Raw genomic sequence first — 22256 nt, forward strand, 5'->3', positions numbered from 1 at the left:
CTCAAGTTTTAAAAATATTCTTATTAAAGCAATTATCTTCAGTCAGGATATTATTGCCCTTGAGAGGGTATTGAGGTGAGCAGCAAAGGTGATTCAGGGTATCAGTAATTTAAATTAGAGGAAATGATAAAGAAATATGGTATGTTTTCTTTGGAAAGTAAAGATTCAAGATTACCTAATTGAAATGTTCAAGATTATGGAGGGAATTCACAAAGACGACCAGGAACATTTTTCTTTATAGGGAAGAGTTCAAATACCAAGAAGCAGGAATTAAAAAGGCAAAAATCTGGTGATAGTTGCCGAATTAACTACCACAGGCCACTGAAGCGATCAGTATAAATGGGTTCAAGGGAACAATAGATGTATTTCTGAAGAAAGAAAGAACTGAGTGACACAGTGAGGTCATAGGTAGACTGGGCAGATGTATAAAAATGGACAAGCTTCTTCGGTTTAATGGCTTTATCCTGTTCCAAAAATACTTGTATTGCTTGAAGAAGGTGTTACTTCTCTAATAATTTTCATTTTAATGAAATAAGAATATTTGGTTCAGGCTTATTATGATTTCCTTTAATTAAATGAATTAGATAATCAGTGTGAGGTTCTTTGGTTGGGTTTGGCCTGTTAGCTCTGCAGGATACAGTCACAGCAACATTATGGCACATAGACCTTCCCTATTAATGGCTGGCATTTTCAACAGGTGTAATGTAATCCACTAATAAAAAAATCTCCATTGTTCCAGCCGTAAAATGCAACATATTGAAGAGTCCAAACCATGGCAGCATGAGCTGCTCCCATCCTATTGGAGAGTTTAATTACCACTCAATGTGTGACCTCGGCTGTGTGGAGGGTTTCATTTTGAATGGAACAGACAAGCTTGAATGTACAGCTTCAGGGAAGTGGACAAATGAGATGCCAGGTTGCAAAGGTACTGATTACTTTAAAAAAACAAATGATTAATTCTAACATATTTGTTTACTTACTTCTTTCACATTTTAATCTTTAAAATCTCTTCCTTTGCATGTGCCCAATTGAGAGGGCAGGAACCAATTGCTCCCAAGGTTTTGGAACTAGAGCTGCATGTGAATTGAGACATGGCATTTCCCGAAGGGAAGGAAAATTTGAGAGCATCTGACTCTTGCCTGTTCTCCCTTATTTCCTGCTAGCTGTCCCAAGAACAGTATTGGCAATGGCCTGGGAGTGGCTCATTTGTCAGCCCTGTCACTTGGGGAATGGCACAGGGCAATTTCTCCCCTAAAAGCACAAAGAAAGTAAATTAACTTGGACAAAAAAAATAAGACTTGGCGTTTTCTCTTGTTGATGGATTATTACCGATGGTAACTGTTAGTGAAAATAAATTCACATAGACTCTGGTAAGGTAAGAGAGACAACTTTATTGCTAACAGAGCTCTGGGAGAAGAGTTGAGATCCCACAACCTGTGAAGCACCTTCTCCCCAAGTGCCTGGTGCCGCGGGGTTATAAGCAGTTTACAGAGGGCGGAATACAATCATTTAAATTCATTTACATACAACCAATCAATCCATATGGCAACGCAATTCAATTACATACAACCAATCATATTGTTACGCAACTTTTTAGTCCTAGTGAAACCTGATAGCATGGCACGAGTTTGGGGGTCCTTCCTCTTTAACTTCTTTTGTGGTTAGTTATTCTGTTGCAAAGCTTTCTATGAAACAGTGGCCTGCACCTGGCCATGAGTCACTTGTTGCTGCAGAGTTCATATCAGCGGACAGCAGATAGGCTTCTTGATACAAAGTTCATTTAGTGGCAAGGCAGATAGTTGGCTTACCCCATCATGCTTTGCTATGTCCGAAAATCCACTCCAACAGTAACACTGTTGCCAATTGGTCTGTCTTCGACTACTGACAAAAATCAACAGAATTGAATATCTGAGTGACTTCCCAGCAGCACAGTGGTCAAGGCATAAATGTAGCTATTGGCACTGAGAAGATGGGAAGTACAGTTAAGCTAATAAGTGAAGCTGAATTTCAACAAAAAAAATGTATTTGAGTATCTCCTTTGCTGAATACTATTTTGATACATGACTTGTGTCCTACTTTGCTGTGGCAAACCTCCAAATACTTGCAAGGGAAGGGTCTATTATTTTCCTGGTTTAAATATCACTGGTGTGCAGTCAGGGCTAATCATTTCTGAACGTTTCAAAACTAGTAAAATGGGAGTTGGTAGATTGATGATTCTTCATGTGTGCACTTAGATAGTGAGTGTCAAGAACCTAGTTGACATAGGCATGACAGCTCATCCCAATCTTATCACCCAAAAATGACACGTGTCATTTGCAGCTAGAACCACTGAATAGCAATCCAAACTCCTTTCCCCCTCCTTGGCCCAGAGCACTGAGGCCAACTGTAGCTTCCGAGTGCTACCGCAACTGAAATCGTCTAACTCAGTACAGACTGCAATTCAAACCACTTGGCCTATTCTGTCTTTTTTGTAATAACGGAACACCAGCATTAACACCAGCAGTACTGGGCATTAGCCATTATCAACCAACTGATAAATCGCTCTCAAAAATCAGGCAGGGAATTTGTGTAAGCAAAGACCATTTAAAAATAATGATTTCCAATTAAGTACCTGAGATGTGGAAAACACTGATGCTAATACATTTTCAAATTATGAAGCAATAGAGTAAATTTGGTGTTTCTGCATTCCGAATAGGAAGCCTTGTTTGAAAGGATTATGTGTTGGAGAATTCCACTAGTGTGTAAGTCCTATCTCCAACATTGCTCAATTCAAGCTTGTCTTTGCTACGAGCATTGAATTTACCCTGATGGCTTCTTTATTTTAAAAATATGTTTAATACAAATATATACAGAGGTGATTTTTATTTTTGATGTTACATAAGAAACAAAAGAAATAGGAGCAGGACTAGGCCATACAGCCCAAGCCTGCTCTGCCATTTAATACGATCATGTTATTTGTATTGACTTTATTTTATATTGTACAATTCTGCCAAAATCATTTTGCAAAGTAGTAAAAGTTAAACATTGACTCTATCAATAATTATTGCCCAGTGATGTACTGTGTTCATAATAATTCTACTCTTTGAAATCCAACACAGTGGTACAATGTCAGGAACTGAATATTCATCGCCCAATGATTATGAATTGTTCAGATCCCCTTGGGAACTTCAGCTACAGCTCAGTATGTGATTTTGACTGCATCAGGGGCTTCATTTTGGAAGGACCTTTGAGACTCCAGTGCAATGAATCTGGACAATGGACAGAGGAGATTCCATCTTGTAACGGTACTATTTAGAAAATCCAGTTGTACATCATGACTTAAAATCATTTGAAGATTCATTTGAGATTAAGCATAAGATTGCAACATGTCATTTTTGTAATAGTTGAGAATAGGTTTTATATGTTGATCAGTTGAGAGATGGACTCGAAGAAACAGAGAAGGTGGCTCTGTTAGTAAATGCACAGCTCAGTGTTTTACTGAACCCAATAGACCAGAATGGTCCTAGGTTAGATCCCTGGTCTGTGCTCTGCTAATTCCTGTTGGGGTTGTCTCCTTGGCCTAAGGTTTCTACTCCTGACAGCTACTTCTGGAAAGTGCGCTTCCCTGTTCATCATCTGTGCACAGGGTTGGGCTTCATTGTGATGTCTTTCATGATCAAATAGTCTGCTCAAACACACTGCGATAGCTTACTCGTGAGCCCAGTAAAATAAGGTAAGCTGATACTACTTTAATGCTTCATGCAAAAACATGCGTAAACCCTGTCTTAAGGATTGGGCAATGCAGTAACTGAATGAAAGATCCCAACAATTGAAGGATGCTTACTGGATGGTGCTGCCTTGACTCCACTCTCCCTCTCCAATGCTCTGCGCAGCTTGTCAGCTACAGAGGGCGGTGCCACCTTTAGAATGTTTGACCCTTGGAATCAATGGATCTTACAGCACAGAAGGAGACTATGCTGCCTGTCGTACCTGTGCCGGTTCTTTGAAAGAGCTGTCCAATTTCGTTCCACACCCCGGCTTTTTCCCTATAACCCTGCAATTAGTCCTCTTCAAGTACATGTACAATTGCCTTTTGAATGTTCCTATGGAACCTACTTCCACCATCCTTTCAGGTAGTGCGTTCCAGATTTTAACAACACTCTGTGTGGAAAACGTTTCTCCTCATTTCCCCTCTAGTTCTTTTGCCAGTTATTTTAAATCTATAACTTCTGGTTACTGACCCACTTGCCAGAGGAAACAGTTTCTCCCTATTTACTTTATCAAAACCTCTAAATTTTGAATACCACTATTAGGTCTCTCCTTCATCTTCTGTGCTCTAGTGACAACAATCCCAGCTTCTCCATATAACTGAAGTCCCTTATCCCTGGTATTATCCTGGTAAAACCTCCACTGTAAGCTCACCAAGTTGTTGACATCCTTCCTAAAGTGTGATGCCCAGAATTTTACACACTATTCCAGCTGAGGCTTAACCAGTGATTTGTAAATGTTTAGCATGACTTCCTTGTTTTTGTATTCAATGCCCTTATTTACAAAGCCAAGTATCCCCATACGTTTGCTTAACCGCCTCATCAACTTGCCCTGCCACCTTTAAAGATTTGTGAATATGCAACCCCAGGTCCCTCTGCTCTTGCACCCCCTTAAAATAGTATAATTCACTCCTGAATGTTGTGGGCTGCCTTGGCCTGTAAATAGTACACATTTATGAGCTTGTTTTTTTGTGAATGAGTGATGGAAGCAGCAGTTTATTGAAGAACCCCATCCTATGGCCCAGACTGCTCCCAGTAATTTGCATACTGTTCATTTGCCTGTTTTATTTTCCGGTCATCCTGTGAAGAACTCTGTGCGTGGACGTCATGTATCCTCATTTCAGTGTGCTTTACAGGCTCTATTAAATAAAGATTTGTAACATCAAGGGGATAATACATTGTAGAATCTTCTGTAGCTGCTCTTTCAGAAAGTCCAGCAAGTTCAGTTACTCTGGGACCACAGCTTGAGTATGCATGTATGCCTCAGTGAGTACATTTATCTTGACACTTCTTCGAATGGCACACAACTTCTTCCTATTTGTTCCCAGGTCCAGGTGTGGGCAGCCTAGGACTTCTGCTTGGATGAGGGAAATCCCCCTTTATAAACTTCCCTCATTAGGGCTGAATGCTAGCATCTTCTCCACGGCCATTGTGTCAATAATTCCAATGGTGTGTTGCAGTTTCAAATTCCTGCCATTTATATCATGTTTTTGTGTGTTAATTTAATCAATCATTTTACACTTCCAAGATACAGATGGTAGCCAAGATCTAACATCATGGGGATCATCAAAGTGCCATGTGAAACAAATCAGTGTAGTTGTGAACAGAGAGCAATAACTCACAAATGTAGTATTTTATACGTTGCTGGTGTGATATATCACTATTGGGCTGTGACAACAACAGTAATGTGCAGATAATCAACCTAATGTGACAAAAGTTACCAGTTACACCATAGTAACCGCTTAGTATTCTTTTTATGTTTAGTGATTGCTGGATTACCCCCTGCAGCGAGTTTTCTGGCTTACATAGGTGGAAGTGCAGCAGCTGTCGTACTTGCTCTCGTTATTGGTATGATTGTGGCCTGGATGAGAAAAAAACTGCAAAAGAAAGGTAACTAAGACTGTTAGCAGTCCAATAGTAAAATAGTTTTTTTTCTATGAGCTGACTGCAAACAGTATTTAGGAGTGTGCCATCTTGTACCAAAACTTGATATACCTTTACTGACCTACTGGAGTGCCAGACAGAAAGATCTCACCATAGAAAGAATGTGCATTTATATAGCGCCTTTCACAATCTGAGGATGTGCCAAAGAGCTTCACATCCAATTAAGTATTTTTGAAGTGTAGTCACTGTTGCAATGTAAGAAAACACTGCAGCCAATTTGCATACAGTAATGTCTGACTTGGAGCACTGAGATAAATGTCCAATCTGTTTTAGTGAAGTTAGTTGAGGGACAAATATTGGCCAGACTCCAGAAGAATTCCCCCCTCGCTCCTCAAATCCTTTCACATCTATCTGAGAGAGCATACAGGGCCTCGGTTTAATGTCTAATCCAAAAGACAGCACGTCCAACAATGCAACTTTCCCTCAGTACTCCACTGAAGTGTCAGTCTAGATTATGTGCTCAAGTCTCTGGAGTGGGGCTTGAAACCATATCCTTCTAACTCATGCACCAATAATTAAGTGTCAATTATTTGGCTTGGAATGGTCAAGCAGTTTAGTCAGTAGGACCTAGCCACTTACTTGCTGTGGACCTTGAGTGATGGGTGACAAGAGAATCAGAATGCCTTGCATTGTGGTTTTGGATCAAAATGTTGCTGTAGACTGTTACTTGTGCATAATGCCTAATTGAGTTAATCAGCTTTCAACCCAGTAATAGCTCTTTAGTAAATTAAAACTCCTATTACACTTTTTATGTTCAAGTTTCCTCCCCCCCACCACCATCTCTATTAAATATATAAACTCAAAGTGTATAATCCATGGAAGCTGGTGACCTGAGTGCCTTGACTTCATGTGTGAGACAAGACAGTGAGCGTAAACTGGCTGTTTGACCAAGATTGACATTACAACTATACTTCATCCTGTTCTTGCCTGACATCCACACATATGCACTTTCCAGCAAAATCACTGGATAACAATCAAGATTGAGACTGCCGCTAACCTTTCCCCCTCCCAGTCCAGAGGCACTGAGGCTAACTATAGCATTCCTACATTTGCCTGGCTGAAATCATGTGTTGTGTTTTAAGTTATTTTTAAAATTAAAAGTTTCAAGATACAAGCCCTAATATTCCTTATGTTTTTTTTTCAGAAGATGATACAAAAATGCTGACCCTTGACAGGTAACTTCAATTTCTCTATGTTCTGCTAACTTCAAATTCAATGTTTGTGCTCATCAAAGTGGGAATGTTAATGCTGAGAAATGAAATCTGTTTTCATTTTGAGTACCTAGTGTCAGTGCCAAGCTCCCTTTTACTGTCCTGAAAGGTGCCTTCTTCCCAGTTTTGGAAGAGCACCACCTACTGGTTTAATACTTTGCCCATATAGAAACATAGAAACATAGAAAATAGGTGCAGGAGTAGGCCATTCGGCCCTTCGAGCCTGCACCACCATTCAATAAGATCATGGCTGATCATTCCCTCAGTAGCCCTTTCCTGCTTTCTCTCCATACCCCTTGATCCCTTTAGCCATAAGGGCCATATCTAACTCCCTCTTGAATATAACCAATGAACTGGCATCAACAACTCACTGCGGCAGGGAATTCCACAGGTTAACAACTCTCGGAATGAAGAGCTTTCTCCTCATCTCAGTCCTAAATGGCCTACCCCTTATCCGAAGACTGTGTCCCCTGGTTCTGGACTTTCCCAACATCGGGAACATTCTACCCGCATCTAACCTGTCCCGTCCCGTTAGAATCTTACATGTTTCTATGAGATCCCCTCTCATCCTTCTAAACTCCAGTGAATAAAGGCCCAGTTGATCCAGTCTCTCCTCATATAACAGTCAAGCCATCCCTGGAATTAGTCTGGTGAACCTTCGCTGCACTCCCTCAATAGCAAGAACGTCCTTCCTCAGATTAGGAACGAATAGGGCCTATTAGAAACCATAAAGTTAATGGGCTAGAACCTCCACTTTTTTTGCCTGCTTAATGCCCACAACGTCCATTTTACCACTGAAATGACGTATAATGCCCATATTAGGCACAAAATGGAATGTGCTGGGCATTTTTCGGAAACTTATTGCCGAGCGTGACTTTCCCCATGTGCTTAACGCCGAAAAAAAATATTACCGCCTGCCCACTTTTTTGGGGTAGAATCAGCAGGATGGGCAACTTCAACGCCAATACTATCACCCAGTGTTACTTTCCGCACGGAATTAATGGCGAGATTCAATATTAACACCCGGCAACTGTTTTTTGTCGCAAAGAGCATATTTACCCAAACTAGTGGCCATGGTGATTTCAATCCAAGAAGCTTTTCTGAGTAAAAATGCCAATCAGTGTCATGTTAGTTGCATTTTTATTCAATGGCACATAGAAACATAGAAACATAGAAAATAGGTGCAGGAGTAGGCCATTCGGCCCTTCTAGCCTGCACCGCCATTCAATGAGTTCATGGCTGAACATTCAACTTCAGTACCCCATTCCTGCTTTCTCGCCATACCCCTTGATCCCCCTAGTAGTAAGGACCTCATCTAACTCCTTTTTGAATATATTTAGTGAATTGGCCTCAACAACTTTCTGTGGTAGAGAATTCCACAGGTTCACCACTCTCTGGGTGAAGAAGTTCCTCCGCATCTCGGTCCTAAATGGCTTACCCCTTATCCTTAGACTGTGACCTCTGGTTCTGGACTTCCCCAACATTGGGAACATTCTTCCTGCATCTAACCTGTCTAACCCCGTCAGAATTTTAAATGTTTCTATGAGGTCCCCTCTCATTCTTCTGAACTCCAGTGAATACAAGCCCAGTTGATCCAGTCTTTCTTGATAGGTCAGTCCCGCCATCCTGGGAATCAGTCTGGTGAATCTTCGCTGCACTCCCTCAATAGCAAGAATGTCCTTCCTCAGGTTAGGAGACCAAAACTGTACACAATACTCCAGGTGTGGCCTCACCAATGCCCTGTACAACTGTAGCAACACCTCCCTGCCCCTGTACTCAAATCCCCTTGCTATGAAGGCCAACATGCCATTTGCTTTCTTAACCACCTGCTGCACCTGCATGCCAACCTTCAATGACTGATGTACCATGACACCCAGGTCTCTTTGCACCTCCCCTTTTCCTAATCTGTCACCATTCAGATAATAGTCTGTCTCTCTGTTTTTACCACCAAAGTGGATAACCTCACATTTATCCACATTATACTTCATCTGCCATGCATTTGCCCACTCACCTAACCTATCCAAATCGCTCTGCAGCCTCACAGCATCCTCCTCGCAGCTCACACTGCCACCCAACTTAGTGTCATCCGCAAATTTGGAGATACTACATTTAATCCCCTCATCTAAATCATTAATGTACAGTGTAAACAGCTGGGGCCCCAGCACAGAACCTTGCGGTACCCCACTAGTCATTGCCTGCCATTCTGAAAAGTACCCATTTACTCCTACTCTTTGCTTCCTGTCTGACAACCAGTTCTCAATCCATGTCAGTACACTACCCCCAATCCCATGTGCTCTAACTTTGCACATCAATCTCTTGTGTGGGACCTTGTCGAACGCCTTCTGAAAGTCCAAATATACCACATCAACTGGTTCTCCCTTATCCACTCTACTGGAAACATCCTCAAAAAATTCCAGAAGATTTGTCAAGCATGATTTCCCTTTCACAAATCCATGCTGACTTGGACCTATCATGTCACCTCTTTCCAAATGCACTGCTATGACATCCTTAATAATTGATTCCATCATTTTACCCACTACCGATGTCAGGCTGACCGGTCTATAATTCCCTGTTTTCTCTCTCCCTCCTTTTTTAAAAAGTGGGGTTACATTGGCTACCCTCCACTCCAAAGGAACTGATCCAGAGTCAATGGAATGTTGGAAAATGACTGTCAACGCATCCACTATTTCCAAGGCCACCTCCTTAAGTACTCTGGGATGCAGTCCATCAGGCCCTGGGGATTTATCGGCCTTCAATCCCATCAATTTCCCCAACACAATTTCCCGGCTAATAAGGATTTCCCTCAGTTCCTCCTCCTTACTAGACCCCCCGACCCCTTTTATAACCGGAAGGTTGTGCGTGTCCTCCTTCGTGAATACCGAACCAAAGTACTCGTTCAATTGGTCCGCCATTTCTTTGTTCCCCGTTATGACTTCCCCTGATTCTGACTGCAGGGGACCTACGTTTGTCTTTACTAACCTTTTTCTCTTTACATATCTATAGAAACTTTTGCAATCCGTCTTAATGTTCCCTGCAAGCTTCTTCTCATACTCCATTTTCCCTGCCCTAATCAAACCCTTTGTCCTCCTCTGCTGAGTTCTAAATTTCTCCCAGTCCCCAGGTTCGCTGCTATTTCTGGCCAATTTGTATGCCACTTCCTTGGCTTTAATACTATCCCTGATTTCCCTTGATAGCCACGGTTGAGCCACCTTCCCTTTTTTATTTTTATGCCAGACAGGAATGTACAATTGTTGTAGTTCATCCATGCGGTCTCTAAATGTCTGCCATTGCCCATCCACAGTCAACCCCTTAAGTATCATTCGCCAATCCATCCCAGCCAATTCACGCCTCATACATTCAAAGTTAGCCTTCTTTAAGTTCTGGACCATGGTCTCTGAATTAACTGTTTCATTCTCCATCCCAATGCAGAATTCCACCATATTATGGTCACTCTTCCCCAAGGGGCCTCGCACAACGAGATTGCTAATTAATCCTCTCTCATTACATAACACCCAGTCTAAGATGGCCTCCCCCCTAGTTGGTTCCTCGACATATTGGTCTAAAAAACCATCCCTTATGCACTCCAGGAAATCCTCCTCCACCGTATTGCTTCCAGTTTGGTTCGCCCAATCTATGTGCATATTAAAGTCACCCATTATAACTGCTGCACCTTTATTGCATGCACCCTTAATTTCATGTTTGATGCCCTCCCCAACATCACTACTACTGTTTGGAGGTCTGTACACAACTCCCACTAACGTTTTTTGCCCTTTGGTGTTCTGCAGCTCTACCCATATAGATTCCACATCATCCAAGCTAATGTCCTTCCTAACTATTGCCTTAATCTCCTCCTTAACCAGCAATGCTACCCCACCTCCTTTTCCTTTTATTCTATCCTTCCTGAATGTTGAATACCCCTGGATGTTGAGTTCCCAGCTCTGATCATCCTGGAGCCACGTCTCCGTAATCCCAATCACATCATATTTGTTAACATCTATTTGCACAGTTAATTCATCCACCTTATTGCGGATACTCCTTGCATTAAGACACAAAGCCTTGAGGCTTGTTTTTTTAACACCCTCTGTCCTTTTAGAATTTTGCTGTACAATGGCCCTTTTTGTTCTTTGCCTTGGGTTTCTCTGCCCTCCACTTTTCCTCATCTCCTTTCTGTCTTTTGTTTTTGCCTCCTTTTTGTTTCCCTCTATCTCCCTGCATTGGTTCCCATCCCCCTGCCATATTAGTTTAACTCCTCCCCAACAGCACTAGCAAACACTCCCCCGAGGACATTGGTTCCGATTCTGCCCAGGTGCAGACCGTCCGGATTGTACTGGTCCCACCTCCCCCAGAACCGGTTCCAATGCCCCAGGAATTTGAATCCCTCCCTGCTGCACCATTGCTCAAGCCACGTATTCATCTGAGCTATCCTGCGATTCCTACTCTGACTAGCACGTGGCACTGGTAGCAATCCCGAGATTACTACTTTTGAGGTCCTACTTTTTAATTTAGCTCCTAGCTCCTTAAATTCATTTCGTAGGAACTCATCCCTTTTTTTACCTATGTCATTGGTACCAACGTGCACCACGACAACTGGCTGTTCTCCCTCCCTTTTTAGAATGTCCTGCACCCGCTCCGAGACATCCTTGACCCTTGCACCAGGGAGGCAACATACCATCCTGGAGTCTCGGTTGCGGCCGCAGAAACGCCTATCTATTCCCCTTACAATTGAATCCACTATCACTATCGCTCGCCCACTCTTTTTCCTGCCCTCCTGTGCAACAGAGCCAGCCACGGTGCCATGAACTTGGCTGCTGCTGCCCTCTCCTGATGAGTCATCCCCCTCAACAGCACTCAAAGCAGTGTATCTGTTTTGCAGTGGGATGACCACAGGGGACCCCTGCACTACCTTCCTTGCACTACTCTTCCTGCTGGTCTTCCATTCCCTCGCTGGCTGTGGACCCTTCTCCTGCGGTAAGACCAACTCGCTACACGTGATACTCACGTCATTCCCAGCATCGTGGATGCTCCAGAATGAATCCACCCTCAGCTCCAACTCCGCAACGCGGACCGTCAGGAGCCGGAGGTGGACACACTTCCCGCACATGTAGTCGTCAGGGACACTGGTGTTGTCCCCGTGTTCCCACATGGTACAGGAGGAGCATATCACGTGACCGAGCTGTCCTGCCATGACTTAACCCTTAGATACACTTAAATTGCCGACAACAATGTTAAAAGTTACTGACTAATAAAGAAAAAGAAAAACTACTCACCAATCAGCAGCCAATCACTTACCACGTTGGCTGTGACGTCACCTTTTGATTTCTTTCTACTTCTTTTTTGACTTCTCTCAGCTGGAGCTGCACAAGTACGCCTCTCTCGACTCCCGCCTCTCTCGACGCTCCCCGGACTGCTGAGCCTTTTATAGGCCGCTGCCTCTCTCGACTCCCGCCTCTCTCGACGCTCCCCGGACTGCACTGCCAATCAGATCGAGGCTGCTCAAAAGCATTAAATGTATAACACTTATAGCCAGTAGAGAGTATAATTTCATCCCATCTCTACAGACTGGATTCAAACACAGGTTTTGGAGCAAATAGATAATGCACTGACCCACTGCAATCTAGTTCCCAATAAACATTTTTAAGCTCGGTTTTAATTCCAGGCTGTTGTATTATTGTAGATGGCCTATTTATACAACAAGACAGAAGATGGAGTAGTAGAGTCTGCCTTTGCAGCTCCATTGGACACTTCCCCAATCTCAAACAGGTTGTTAACTAGGGAAAATATTGAATGAAAGCCAAGCAGATTTAGGGGATGGCCATGAATATGTGTAGGAAATTATATATGGAAGGAGAGGTTTGGGGCAGACAGGACGTGCTGAATTCAGAGAAGAGAGAGCAAGGGGAACTCGGTTCAGATTGAAATCAGTGAGGATGAGGAATTGCTCATTGCAGAGGCATAGGGATGTGACTATCATCCATTACATATATTAATCCCGGAGGCAGACTCAATTCAATTTTTTTTTTAATTGTCCATGAGCAATTCGTTTTGAATTAAACTGCTATACTTGTCTTCCAGTACTGAAGGTACAGAAGATATTTTTGAGAATCCAGCGTCCAGGAATACACCTGCAGGTAAGATTACAAACCTCGTCAACATATGTATGAGTAGAAACTATAATATGTAATCAATCTTAGAGGAATATTTCTGAAGGAGGATGAGTACCTCTTTTGCTCTCCAAAAGATGTTGTCTGCTGTTGGAATACAGTTCTGTGGGTGTTGGCAGTTGTCTGCACTTGCACTGGGAACCAGAAGTGGAAGGAGGAGTGCTACTGCATGCTCAAGAGGCCTTCTGCTTGATGCACTTCAGCAGCAGCCAGAAGACTCCAAGGCTCTAAGATCCTGCTGGATGAAGATGAGAAATTATTTTGTTGGTAATTGTCATCTTTGAGTTGTTCCCAGGGCCCTTTCAGCTTTGGAGAGGGGGGGGGCTGCGGGGTGGGCAACATAAGTCCCACCACCAGCTTTTATTTTTGGAGTGTCCTGTGTTTGGGCGTCTCATTGATGGAAATACAGCATGTTGTGGTGAGAGTGCCAGGAATGCCCCAATTTGCCACATTTGGGGAGAGGAAAATCAGCCTTGTATCTCCTCACGAGAAACAATTGTTTAAGTATGAGTTGTAATTACAGACCCAGATCCAGGTATGGACACTAAGGAAAACCTCAGAAATCCTGGGGCAGTGCAGTGGGGGAGGAGACCTGATACCACTTCTCTCCACTCTTTTTTTCCTCTCCACAGCACTTAGGAATTGAGCATTCCCCAGGCGCTGTGATGAGACAAATGGCCTGCTACTGTTTAGAAAATGCAGTGGAAATCACAGTGTTGCTTCAGATCTCTGAGGGTCTGACATCTTGTAGTTTTTATTTACTATCCTGATTCTAGTATTGTCGTGATTGAGTGTTATTAATTTTCTCAAAGGCATGATCTTTTTAAACCCAGATGATTAAAATTAAACCAAGTAATTGATGAGGATATGAATGTACATTTAAAGAGGTCCTTTAGATATCATGTAAAACTCATGCAAATTGTATGGCCTGATTGATGTGCAAGTGTTCAGTGAGCCTTTACCCATTAGGGTAGTGTCGGCCTTTAGAAAAGTGTCTGTTTAATGACTCCAATCTGAAACTCAGTAAAATGTACATGTGTGGACAGCCAATGTGGATGGCTAGTGAGCACAGGTGTGGGCTCTATCTGCTAACACTCATTGTTTACAGTCAGCCATCCAACTGAAGTCACCTTAAGCAGCGTCACTGGATAGTGACTAGGAACCCTGCTGATTTCTCTCCTCCGAAGTCCGGGGCCAAATGCAATGCCCCGACTGGGAAAGTTGAGGAGAGTACTTTGTGTAAAAAGACATCGACCAACCCCTTTTAAGTTAATACACGATAGTTTAAACTCTCTTCCACTTGGGAGTAGAACAGCTCCAGCAGTATAAACAAGATTGATATCCTTTCCAGTCCTGGAAATCTTTGTACAATATTGGAAAGAGCTAAACAGATTAGCTGCAACAAATCATGACTGGGTATCTCTGATCATCCATTACAAATCAGCGATCTGACTAGTTGACAGTGAGCTGGTGAAGAAGTGTAGGATCTGTGACCAATGCTCTGCCCTTCTGAGTTTAGCAGGTTGAGTGAACATTTTAGGAAGGGCTCAAAACCTCAACAAAGCTTCCCCCACAACTGATACACAGATGTTGAGTGAGGCGACATCAATATTTGTTCATCCATTTCAGGGCAGTAGTCAGCTCAATCACATTGTGATTTATTGCATATATTCTTGCCTTGTACATAAACCATGCTCTTCAGATTGTTTGAGAGTGATGGAATATGACATGGAAAAACTACCACAGGTACTTGCAGGTACACCTTGCTTTGGGGTAGAGAGAGGTGATTCTCTGCAAGTATCAACCCCCAATGGGAGCACCAAATCGTAGAATATCTCCTTAAAAGTCAACCTTAAAAGGTTTGAAACATGAGTATAATTTTGTGTTGAATCTTTTTCTCTCAACAGGATCCACATGAATAGAACAAGTGTCATCAGTACAAATGCACAAAGGAAATAAGACATCTGGTGAATGAATGGTGTCAGAACTATTCTCTGCCTCCACCATTGCCTCCAGGGATATTGTCACTTTCTGCAACATTAAAACCCGAATGAGCCAAAACTTCTTCCAGCTAAATGGCAACAAAACTGAAGCCAACCTCTTCTGCTCCTGCAAACACCAGTTGACCACCGGCTTCTTTTCCATCAATTTTCCCAATTTTAGGCTAAGACCAGAAATGCAGTATCTTGACATTCTGCTCAACCCTGAGCTCTGCTTTCTCCCCTACCCCTGACCGCTTTCTTTCACCTTTGTGACATTGCCTGTCTCCCCCATCTTCCCTGCTGAAACCCTAATCTGCACCCCAAACTTACTCCCTGACTTCCTTACTTCTATACTCAATAAGCTACAGTTCATCCATAATGATGTTGCTCACATTCTCACTAGTACAAAAGCCGACGTCCTCATTACCCTTATCTTTGCCAAGATCCACTGATGCTTTGTATCCCCGAGAATCAACTTAATCGAATCCATCGCCCCAACCCGCCATGACCTTGCATCGCCTTACTTCCACTAATCCTCCTCATAGCTCACACTGCCACCCAGTTTAGTGTCATCTGCAAACTTGGAGATATTACACTCAATTCCTTCATCCAAATCATTGATGTATATTGTAAAGAGCTGGGGTCCCAGCACTAAGCCCTGTGGCATCCCACTAGTCACTGCCTCCCATTCCGAAAAGGACCCGTTTATCCCGATTCTTTGCTCCCTGTCTGCCAACCAATTCTCTATCCATGCCAGTACATTACCCACAATATCATGTGCTTTGATTTTGCACACCAATCTCTTATGTGGGACCTTGTCAAAGGCCTTTTGAAAGTCCAAATACACCACATCCACTGGTTCTTCCTTGTCCACTCTACTAGTTACATCCTCAAAATATTCCAGAAGATTTGTCAAGCATGATTTCCCTTTCATAAATCCATGCTGACTTGGACCGATCCTGTCACTGCTTTCCAAATGTGCTGCTATTTCATCCTTAATAATTGATTCCAACATTTTCCCCACTACTGATGTCAGGCTAACCGGTTTTCTCTCCCTTCTTTTTTACAAAGTGGTGTTACATTAGCTACCCTCCAGTCCATAGGAACTGATCCAGAGTTGATAGACTGTTGGAAAATGATCACCAATGCATCCACTATTTCTAGGGCCACTTCCTTAAGTACTCTGGGATGCAGATAATCAGGCCCCGAGGATTTATCAGCCTTCAATCACATCAATTTCCCCAACTCAATTTCCCGCCTAATTAGGATATCCTTCAATTCCTCCTTCTCACTAGTCCCTCGGTCCCCTAGTACATCCGGAAGGTTATTTATGTCTTCCTTCGTGAAGACAGAACCAAAGTATTTGTTCAATTGGTCTGCCATTTCTTTGTTCTCCATTATAAATTCACCCGAGTCCGACTGCAAGGGACCTACGTTTGTCTTCACTACTCTTTTTCTCTTCACATATCTATAGAAGCTTTTGCAGTCAGTTTTTATGTTCCCAGCAAGCTTCCTCTCGTACTCTATTTCCCCCCTCCTAATTAAACCCTTTGTCCTCCTCTGCTGGATTCTAAATTTCTCCCAGTCCTCTGATTTGCTGCTTTTTCTGGCCAATTTATATGCCTCTTCCTTGGATTTAAATCTATCCTTAATTTCCCTTGTTAGCCACGGCTGAGTCACCTTTTCCTGTTTTATTTTTACTCCAGACAGGGATGTACAATTGTTGAAGTTCATCCATGTGATTTATAAATGTTTGCCATTGCCTATCCACCGTCAACCCTTTAAGTATCACACGCCAGTCTAATCTAGCCAATTCATGCCTCATGCCGTCGAAGTTAGCTTTCCTTCAGTTCAGGACCCTAGTTTCTGATTTAACTGTGTCACTCTCCATCTTAATAAGGAATTCTACCATATTATGGTCACTCTTCCCCAAGGGGCCTCGCACAACAAGATTGCAAATTAGTCCCTTCTCATTACACATCACCCAGTCTAGGAATGGCGTGAGTGCAAATATTGAATGTATGATCCTCGTCCTAATGCAGTGAGGAAGTGTATATACAACTGCAGTGCTTGCTGTAGGTTTATCAGGAAACACTGTGCTTTAAATTAGCAAGAAATTCTACATTCAGTTTGTATTACAGGTGACAAAATAACAAGTTTGTTATGACTTCTGATGAGTGGAGATATTTATCATTTATTTATGATGATTGCAATGTTTTCAATAAAAAGGTAGAGTATTGTGTTTTTTGCCCAGAAAAATCATTCCACACAGCTGCTACTTTGTCACTGTGGTTTCCACTGTTCTTTTTTCCATACAAGCGCTTTTTAAATAAATGGTAACACATTACTGGAATCGACTGTCTTCTTTTCTCTTGCTCTATAGGCAGAAAATAGAATAGATTTTCCTCTTTGGGCTCCCGACAGGTTCAGCATGTGGGAAGTGCACTGCATCTGCAGGAGGATCCTACGATATTCCTGTCCTGGGCACACTGCTGGCACTCCTGGCCCTCGGCATTGGGGCCTTCGAGCTGCCCTGAGGCCCACAGATCATCTGGGGGAGGAGATTAATTCAAAATATTTTTTGATGGCTCCTCTTTGTCCTCTGGAAAACTCATAGGATCCTCATAGACCTTTCATTCCATGGGGGTCCTGGCACGAGCCCTAGCACCAACTTTCTTCAGGGCCTGCAGTTGTACAGGGCTTTAGTGAGGCCTCACCTGGAATATTGTGTTCAGTTTTGGTCTCCTAATTGGAGGAAGGACGTTCTTGCTATTGAGGGAGTGCAGCGAAGGTTCACCAGACTGATTCCCGGGATGGCTGGACTGACATATGAGGAGAGACTGGATCAACTGGGCCTGTATTCACTGGAGTTTAGAAGGATGAGAGAGGATTTCATAGAAACATGTAAAATTCTGACGCGACTGGACAGGTTAGATGCAGGAAGGATGTTCCCGATGCTAGGAAAGTCCAGATCCAGGGGACATAGTCTAAGGATAAGGCTTAAGCCATTTAGGACTGAGATGAGGGGAAACTTCTTCACTCAGAGAGTTGTTAATCTGTGGAATTCCCTACCGCAGAGAGTTGTTGATGCCAGTTCATAGGATATATTCAAGGGGGAGTTAGATGTGGCCCTTACGGCTAAAGGGATCAAGGGATATGGAGAGAAAGCAAGAAAGGGGTACTGAGGTGAATGATCAGCCATAATCTTATTGAATGGTGGTGCAGGCTCGAAGAGCCGAATGGCCTACTCCTGCACCTATTTTCTATGTTTCTATGTGTCCTGCTGCTCAGGTGTCTAATGATTGTGGGATTATGGGAAGGTGGGAGGCTGTGAATGTCCCCTCCACACAGTGTATATCTTTGCACTGGGTCTGCATCTAATTCAGACCAAGCACTGCCTATCATGGATACCGCACAAAACCCTGGGGCAGAGACCTGATGTAATTACTATTTACAATCTATATTAACGACTTGGAAGAAGGGACGGACTGTAACGTAGCCAAATTTGCTGACGATACAAAGATGGGAGGAAAAGCAATGTGTGAGGAGGACACAAAAAATCTGCAAAAGTCCATAGACAGGCTAAGTGAGTGGCCAAAAATTTGGCAGATGGAGTATAATGTTGGAAAGTGTGAGGTCATGCACTTTGGCAGAAAAAAAATCAAAGAGCAAGTTATTATTTAAATGGAGAAAGATTGCAAAGTACTACAGTACAGCGGGACCTAGGGGTACTTGTGCATGAAACACAAAAGGATAGTGTTATATATGAATGAAGAGTCTGAGTGGATACTGTGAGCTCAAAGTAAAGTGTGACCTTAGTCTTTTATTGCAGGTCTCCAGAGTGACTCTCCAGCCTGTGAGGCCTCCTTAATTACCTGTGCTCCCAAGGGATTGTGGGATCCCTTGGGACTCCAGGGGATGAGCCTTCTGGTGGCTATACAAGGTATATACAAGTTTACATATATAACACTCCCCACTTCCCCCCCGCCCCCAAAGTCAACAGTGTAACTATTTACAAGGTGAGTTGATCTGGGGCCTTTCTTTCCCTCGTTGATCGTCTTGGTGTGAAAGCTGGTCTTGGTGAATTGTTTGTTGGGCCCTCGCTGGGCTGCTGTGCAGCTGGCCTTGCTGGGCTGCCTGGTGTGGTGAGTCCTGCTGGGCTACTGCGGGTGATGGGTTCTGCTTCGTGGCCAACTGCGGTGTCGGTTGCCACTGGTGTATATGTTGGGGGGTCAAAGAAGGTAGGGTCCAAAGTGGGTTGCTCAGGATAGTCCGTGAATCTGAGTTTGATTTGGTCGAAGTGTTTCCGGTGAATGAGTCCATTTGAAAGTTTGACCCGAAACACCCTGCTCCCCTCTTTGGCCACAACAGTGCCAGGAAGTCACTTGGGACCTTGTTCATAATTCAGTACAAATACAGGATCATTGATTTCAATTTCGCATGACACATTTGCGCTATCATGATATGTACTTTGTTGAAGCCGCCTGCTCTCTACCTGTTCATGTAGATTAGGGTGAACTAACAAGAGCCTTGTCTTAAGTGCCCTTTTCATGAGCAGTTCAGCAGGTGGAATCCCACTGAGCGAGTGGGGTCTCGTGCGGTAGCTAAGCAGGACTTGGGCTAGGCGAGTCTGCAGTGAGCCCTCAGTTACCCTCTTCAAGCCCTGCTTGATAGTTTGCACTGCTGTCTCTGCCTGACCATTGGATGCTGGTTTGAACAGGGCAGATGTAACATGTTTGATCCTGTTACAGGTCATGAACTCTTTGAACTCGGCACTGGTAAAACATGGCCCGTTGTCGCTCACAAGGACATCACAGTCCGTGCGTGGCAAACATGGCCCGCAGGCTTTCAGTGGTGGCAGCCAACGTGCTTGCCGACATTATCTCACATTCAATCCATTTGGAGTATGCATCCACAACCACAAGGAACATTTTACCCAAAAACGGGCCTGCATAGTTGACATGGACCCTCGACCACTGTTTGGAGGGTCAAGATCATAAACTTAGTGGCGCCTCCTGGGTGCATTGCTTAACTATGAGCATGCGTTACATCTGTGCAAGCAGGACTCTAAGTCCGCATCGATACCGGGCCACCGCACATGGGATCTGGCTATCGCTTTCATCATTACGATGCCTAGGTGAGTACTGTGGAGGTCACTGATGAAAATGTCCCTGCCCTTCTTGGGGACCACTACCCGATTACCCCACAGAAGGCAGTCTGCCTGTATAGACATTTCAGCTTGGCTTTATCTCTTCCTGTATTTCCACTGGGACACTGGACCAGCTCTCGGGAAGCACACAATTTTTTACTCGGGACAGTAAGGGATCTTGGCTCGTCCAGGTTCTAATCTGTCGGGCTGTGACGGGTGATTGCTCACTCTCGAATGCTTCCATCACAATGACCAAATCTGCGGGCTGTGCCATTTCCACCCCCGTGGTGGGCAATGGGAGCCTACTGAGAGCATCAGCACACTTTTCTGTGCCTGGCCTGTGGCGGATGGCGTAGTTGTATGCGGACAATGTGAGCCCCCATCTCTGGATGTGGGCCGATGCATTCGTATTTATCCCCTTATTTTCGGAAAACAGTGATATTAGTAGCTTATGGTCAGTTTCCAATTCAAATTTGAGCCCAAACAGATAGTGAGGCATTTTCTTTACCCCATAAACACACGCTAACGTTTCTTTTTCAATCATGCTGTTGGCTCTGTCAGCCTTAGATAGACTTCTGGATGCATAAGCAACCAGTTGCAATTTCCCAGATTCATTAGCTTGTTGCAATACACACCCGACGCAGTGCGGCGACGCATCACATGCTAGTACCAACGCTTACATGGATCATACAACACAAGCAATTTGTTTGAGCATAACAATTTTCTAGTTTTTTCAAAGGCATTTTCTTGGTTTTTGCCCCATACCCATTCGTCTCATGGAGTAAGATGTGCAGTGGTTCTAACAGTGTGCTGAGACCCAGTAAGAAGTTACCAAAGTAGTTCAGGAGTCCTAGAAACGACTGCATCTTCGTCACGTTCTGTGGCCTCGGTGCGTTCTCGACTGTCTGTCTTTGAATTGGTGGGCTTGATGCCGCCCGCCGCGATTCTTCTCCCCAGGAACTTCACTTCAGGCACCAGGAAAACGCACTTCGAGCGTTTTAACCTGAGCCCCACGTGGTTGAGTCGACTAAGAACCTCCTCCATGTTCTGCAGATGCTCGACTATGTCCCGAACTGTAACCAAGATATCGTCCCGGAAGACCACCGTGCACAGGACTGACTTCAGTAAGCTTTCCATGTTTTTCTGGAATATCGCTGCGGCTGATCGAATTCTAAACGGGCATCTGTTATAAATGAAGAGACCTTTGTGTGTGTTGATGCAGGTGAGGCCCTTCGATGATTCCGCCAGCTCCTGCGTCATGTTAAGCCGAGGTCAAGTCCAGCTTTATGAACGTTTTTCCTCCCGCCAGCGTAGCAAAAAGATCGTCAGGCTTTGGTAGTGGATATTGATTCTGCAGCGAGAAACGATTGATAGTTACTTTGTAATCACCACAGATTTTGACAGTGCCGTCTCCCTTGAGGACTGGAACAATCGGACTGGTCCACTTGTTGAATTCGATCGGCGAAATGATACCCTCTAGTTGCAGCCGGTCTAGTTTGATCTCTACCCTTTCTCCCATCATGTTTGGTACTGCCTTGTGATGGATGGATCGTGCCCCCGGAATTAGGTGGATCTGCACTTTTGCTCCTCGGAACTTCTCAATGTCTGGTTCGAACAGCGAAGGGAACTTGTTTATGACCTGGGCACACGAAGTGTCGTCAGCGGACGAGAGCACTCGGACGTCGTCCCAGTTCCAGCGTATCTTTCCCAGCCAGCTTCTGCTGAGCAACGTGGGACCATCGCCCGGTACCACCCAGAGTGGTAGCTTGTTCACCGCTCCATTGTAGGAGACTTTTACAGTAGCACTGCCGATTACGGGAATCAGTTCCTTTGTGTAAGTTCACAGTTTCGTGCGGATGGGAGTCAAGACTGTCCTTGAGGCCTTGCTGCACCACAATTTATCAAAAGTCTTTTTGCTCATAATGGACTGGCTCGCACCCGTGTCCAGCTCCATTGACACCAGGAGTCCATTTAATTCAACCTTCAGCATTGTGGTAAATGTGTGCACCCCATATACCTCTGCCTCTTCGGTCTGAGGCTCTGGTTCATCGTGATCTGCCATG

General features: G+C 43.9%; 1 protein-coding gene across 4 annotated transcripts in view; it reads left to right on the forward strand.

Annotated features, from left to right (window-relative positions):
- LOC139268663 (P-selectin-like) overlaps positions 1-17380 on the forward strand; it is a 93800-nt gene extending 76420 nt beyond the window's left edge. For all 4 annotated transcript variants that reach the window (XM_070887186.1, XM_070887187.1, XM_070887189.1 and 1 more), the window contains 6 exons: positions 740-925; positions 3099-3284; positions 5511-5636; positions 6835-6865; positions 12974-13029; positions 14970-17380. In XM_070887186.1, the coding sequence (XP_070743287.1) occupies positions 740-925; positions 3099-3284; positions 5511-5636; positions 6835-6865; positions 12974-13029; positions 14970-14980 (596 nt within the window). In that variant the 3' untranslated portion in view covers positions 14981-17380. The remainder of the gene's footprint in view (positions 1-739; positions 926-3098; positions 3285-5510; positions 5637-6834; positions 6866-12973; positions 13030-14969) is intronic.
- Positions 17381-22256: the final 4876 nt, after the last annotated feature.

This window comes from Pristiophorus japonicus, chromosome 8 (genome assembly GCF_044704955.1).
Source record: "Pristiophorus japonicus isolate sPriJap1 chromosome 8, sPriJap1.hap1, whole genome shotgun sequence".
In the NCBI taxonomy this organism is placed as follows: Eukaryota; Metazoa; Chordata; class Chondrichthyes; family Pristiophoridae; genus Pristiophorus; species Pristiophorus japonicus.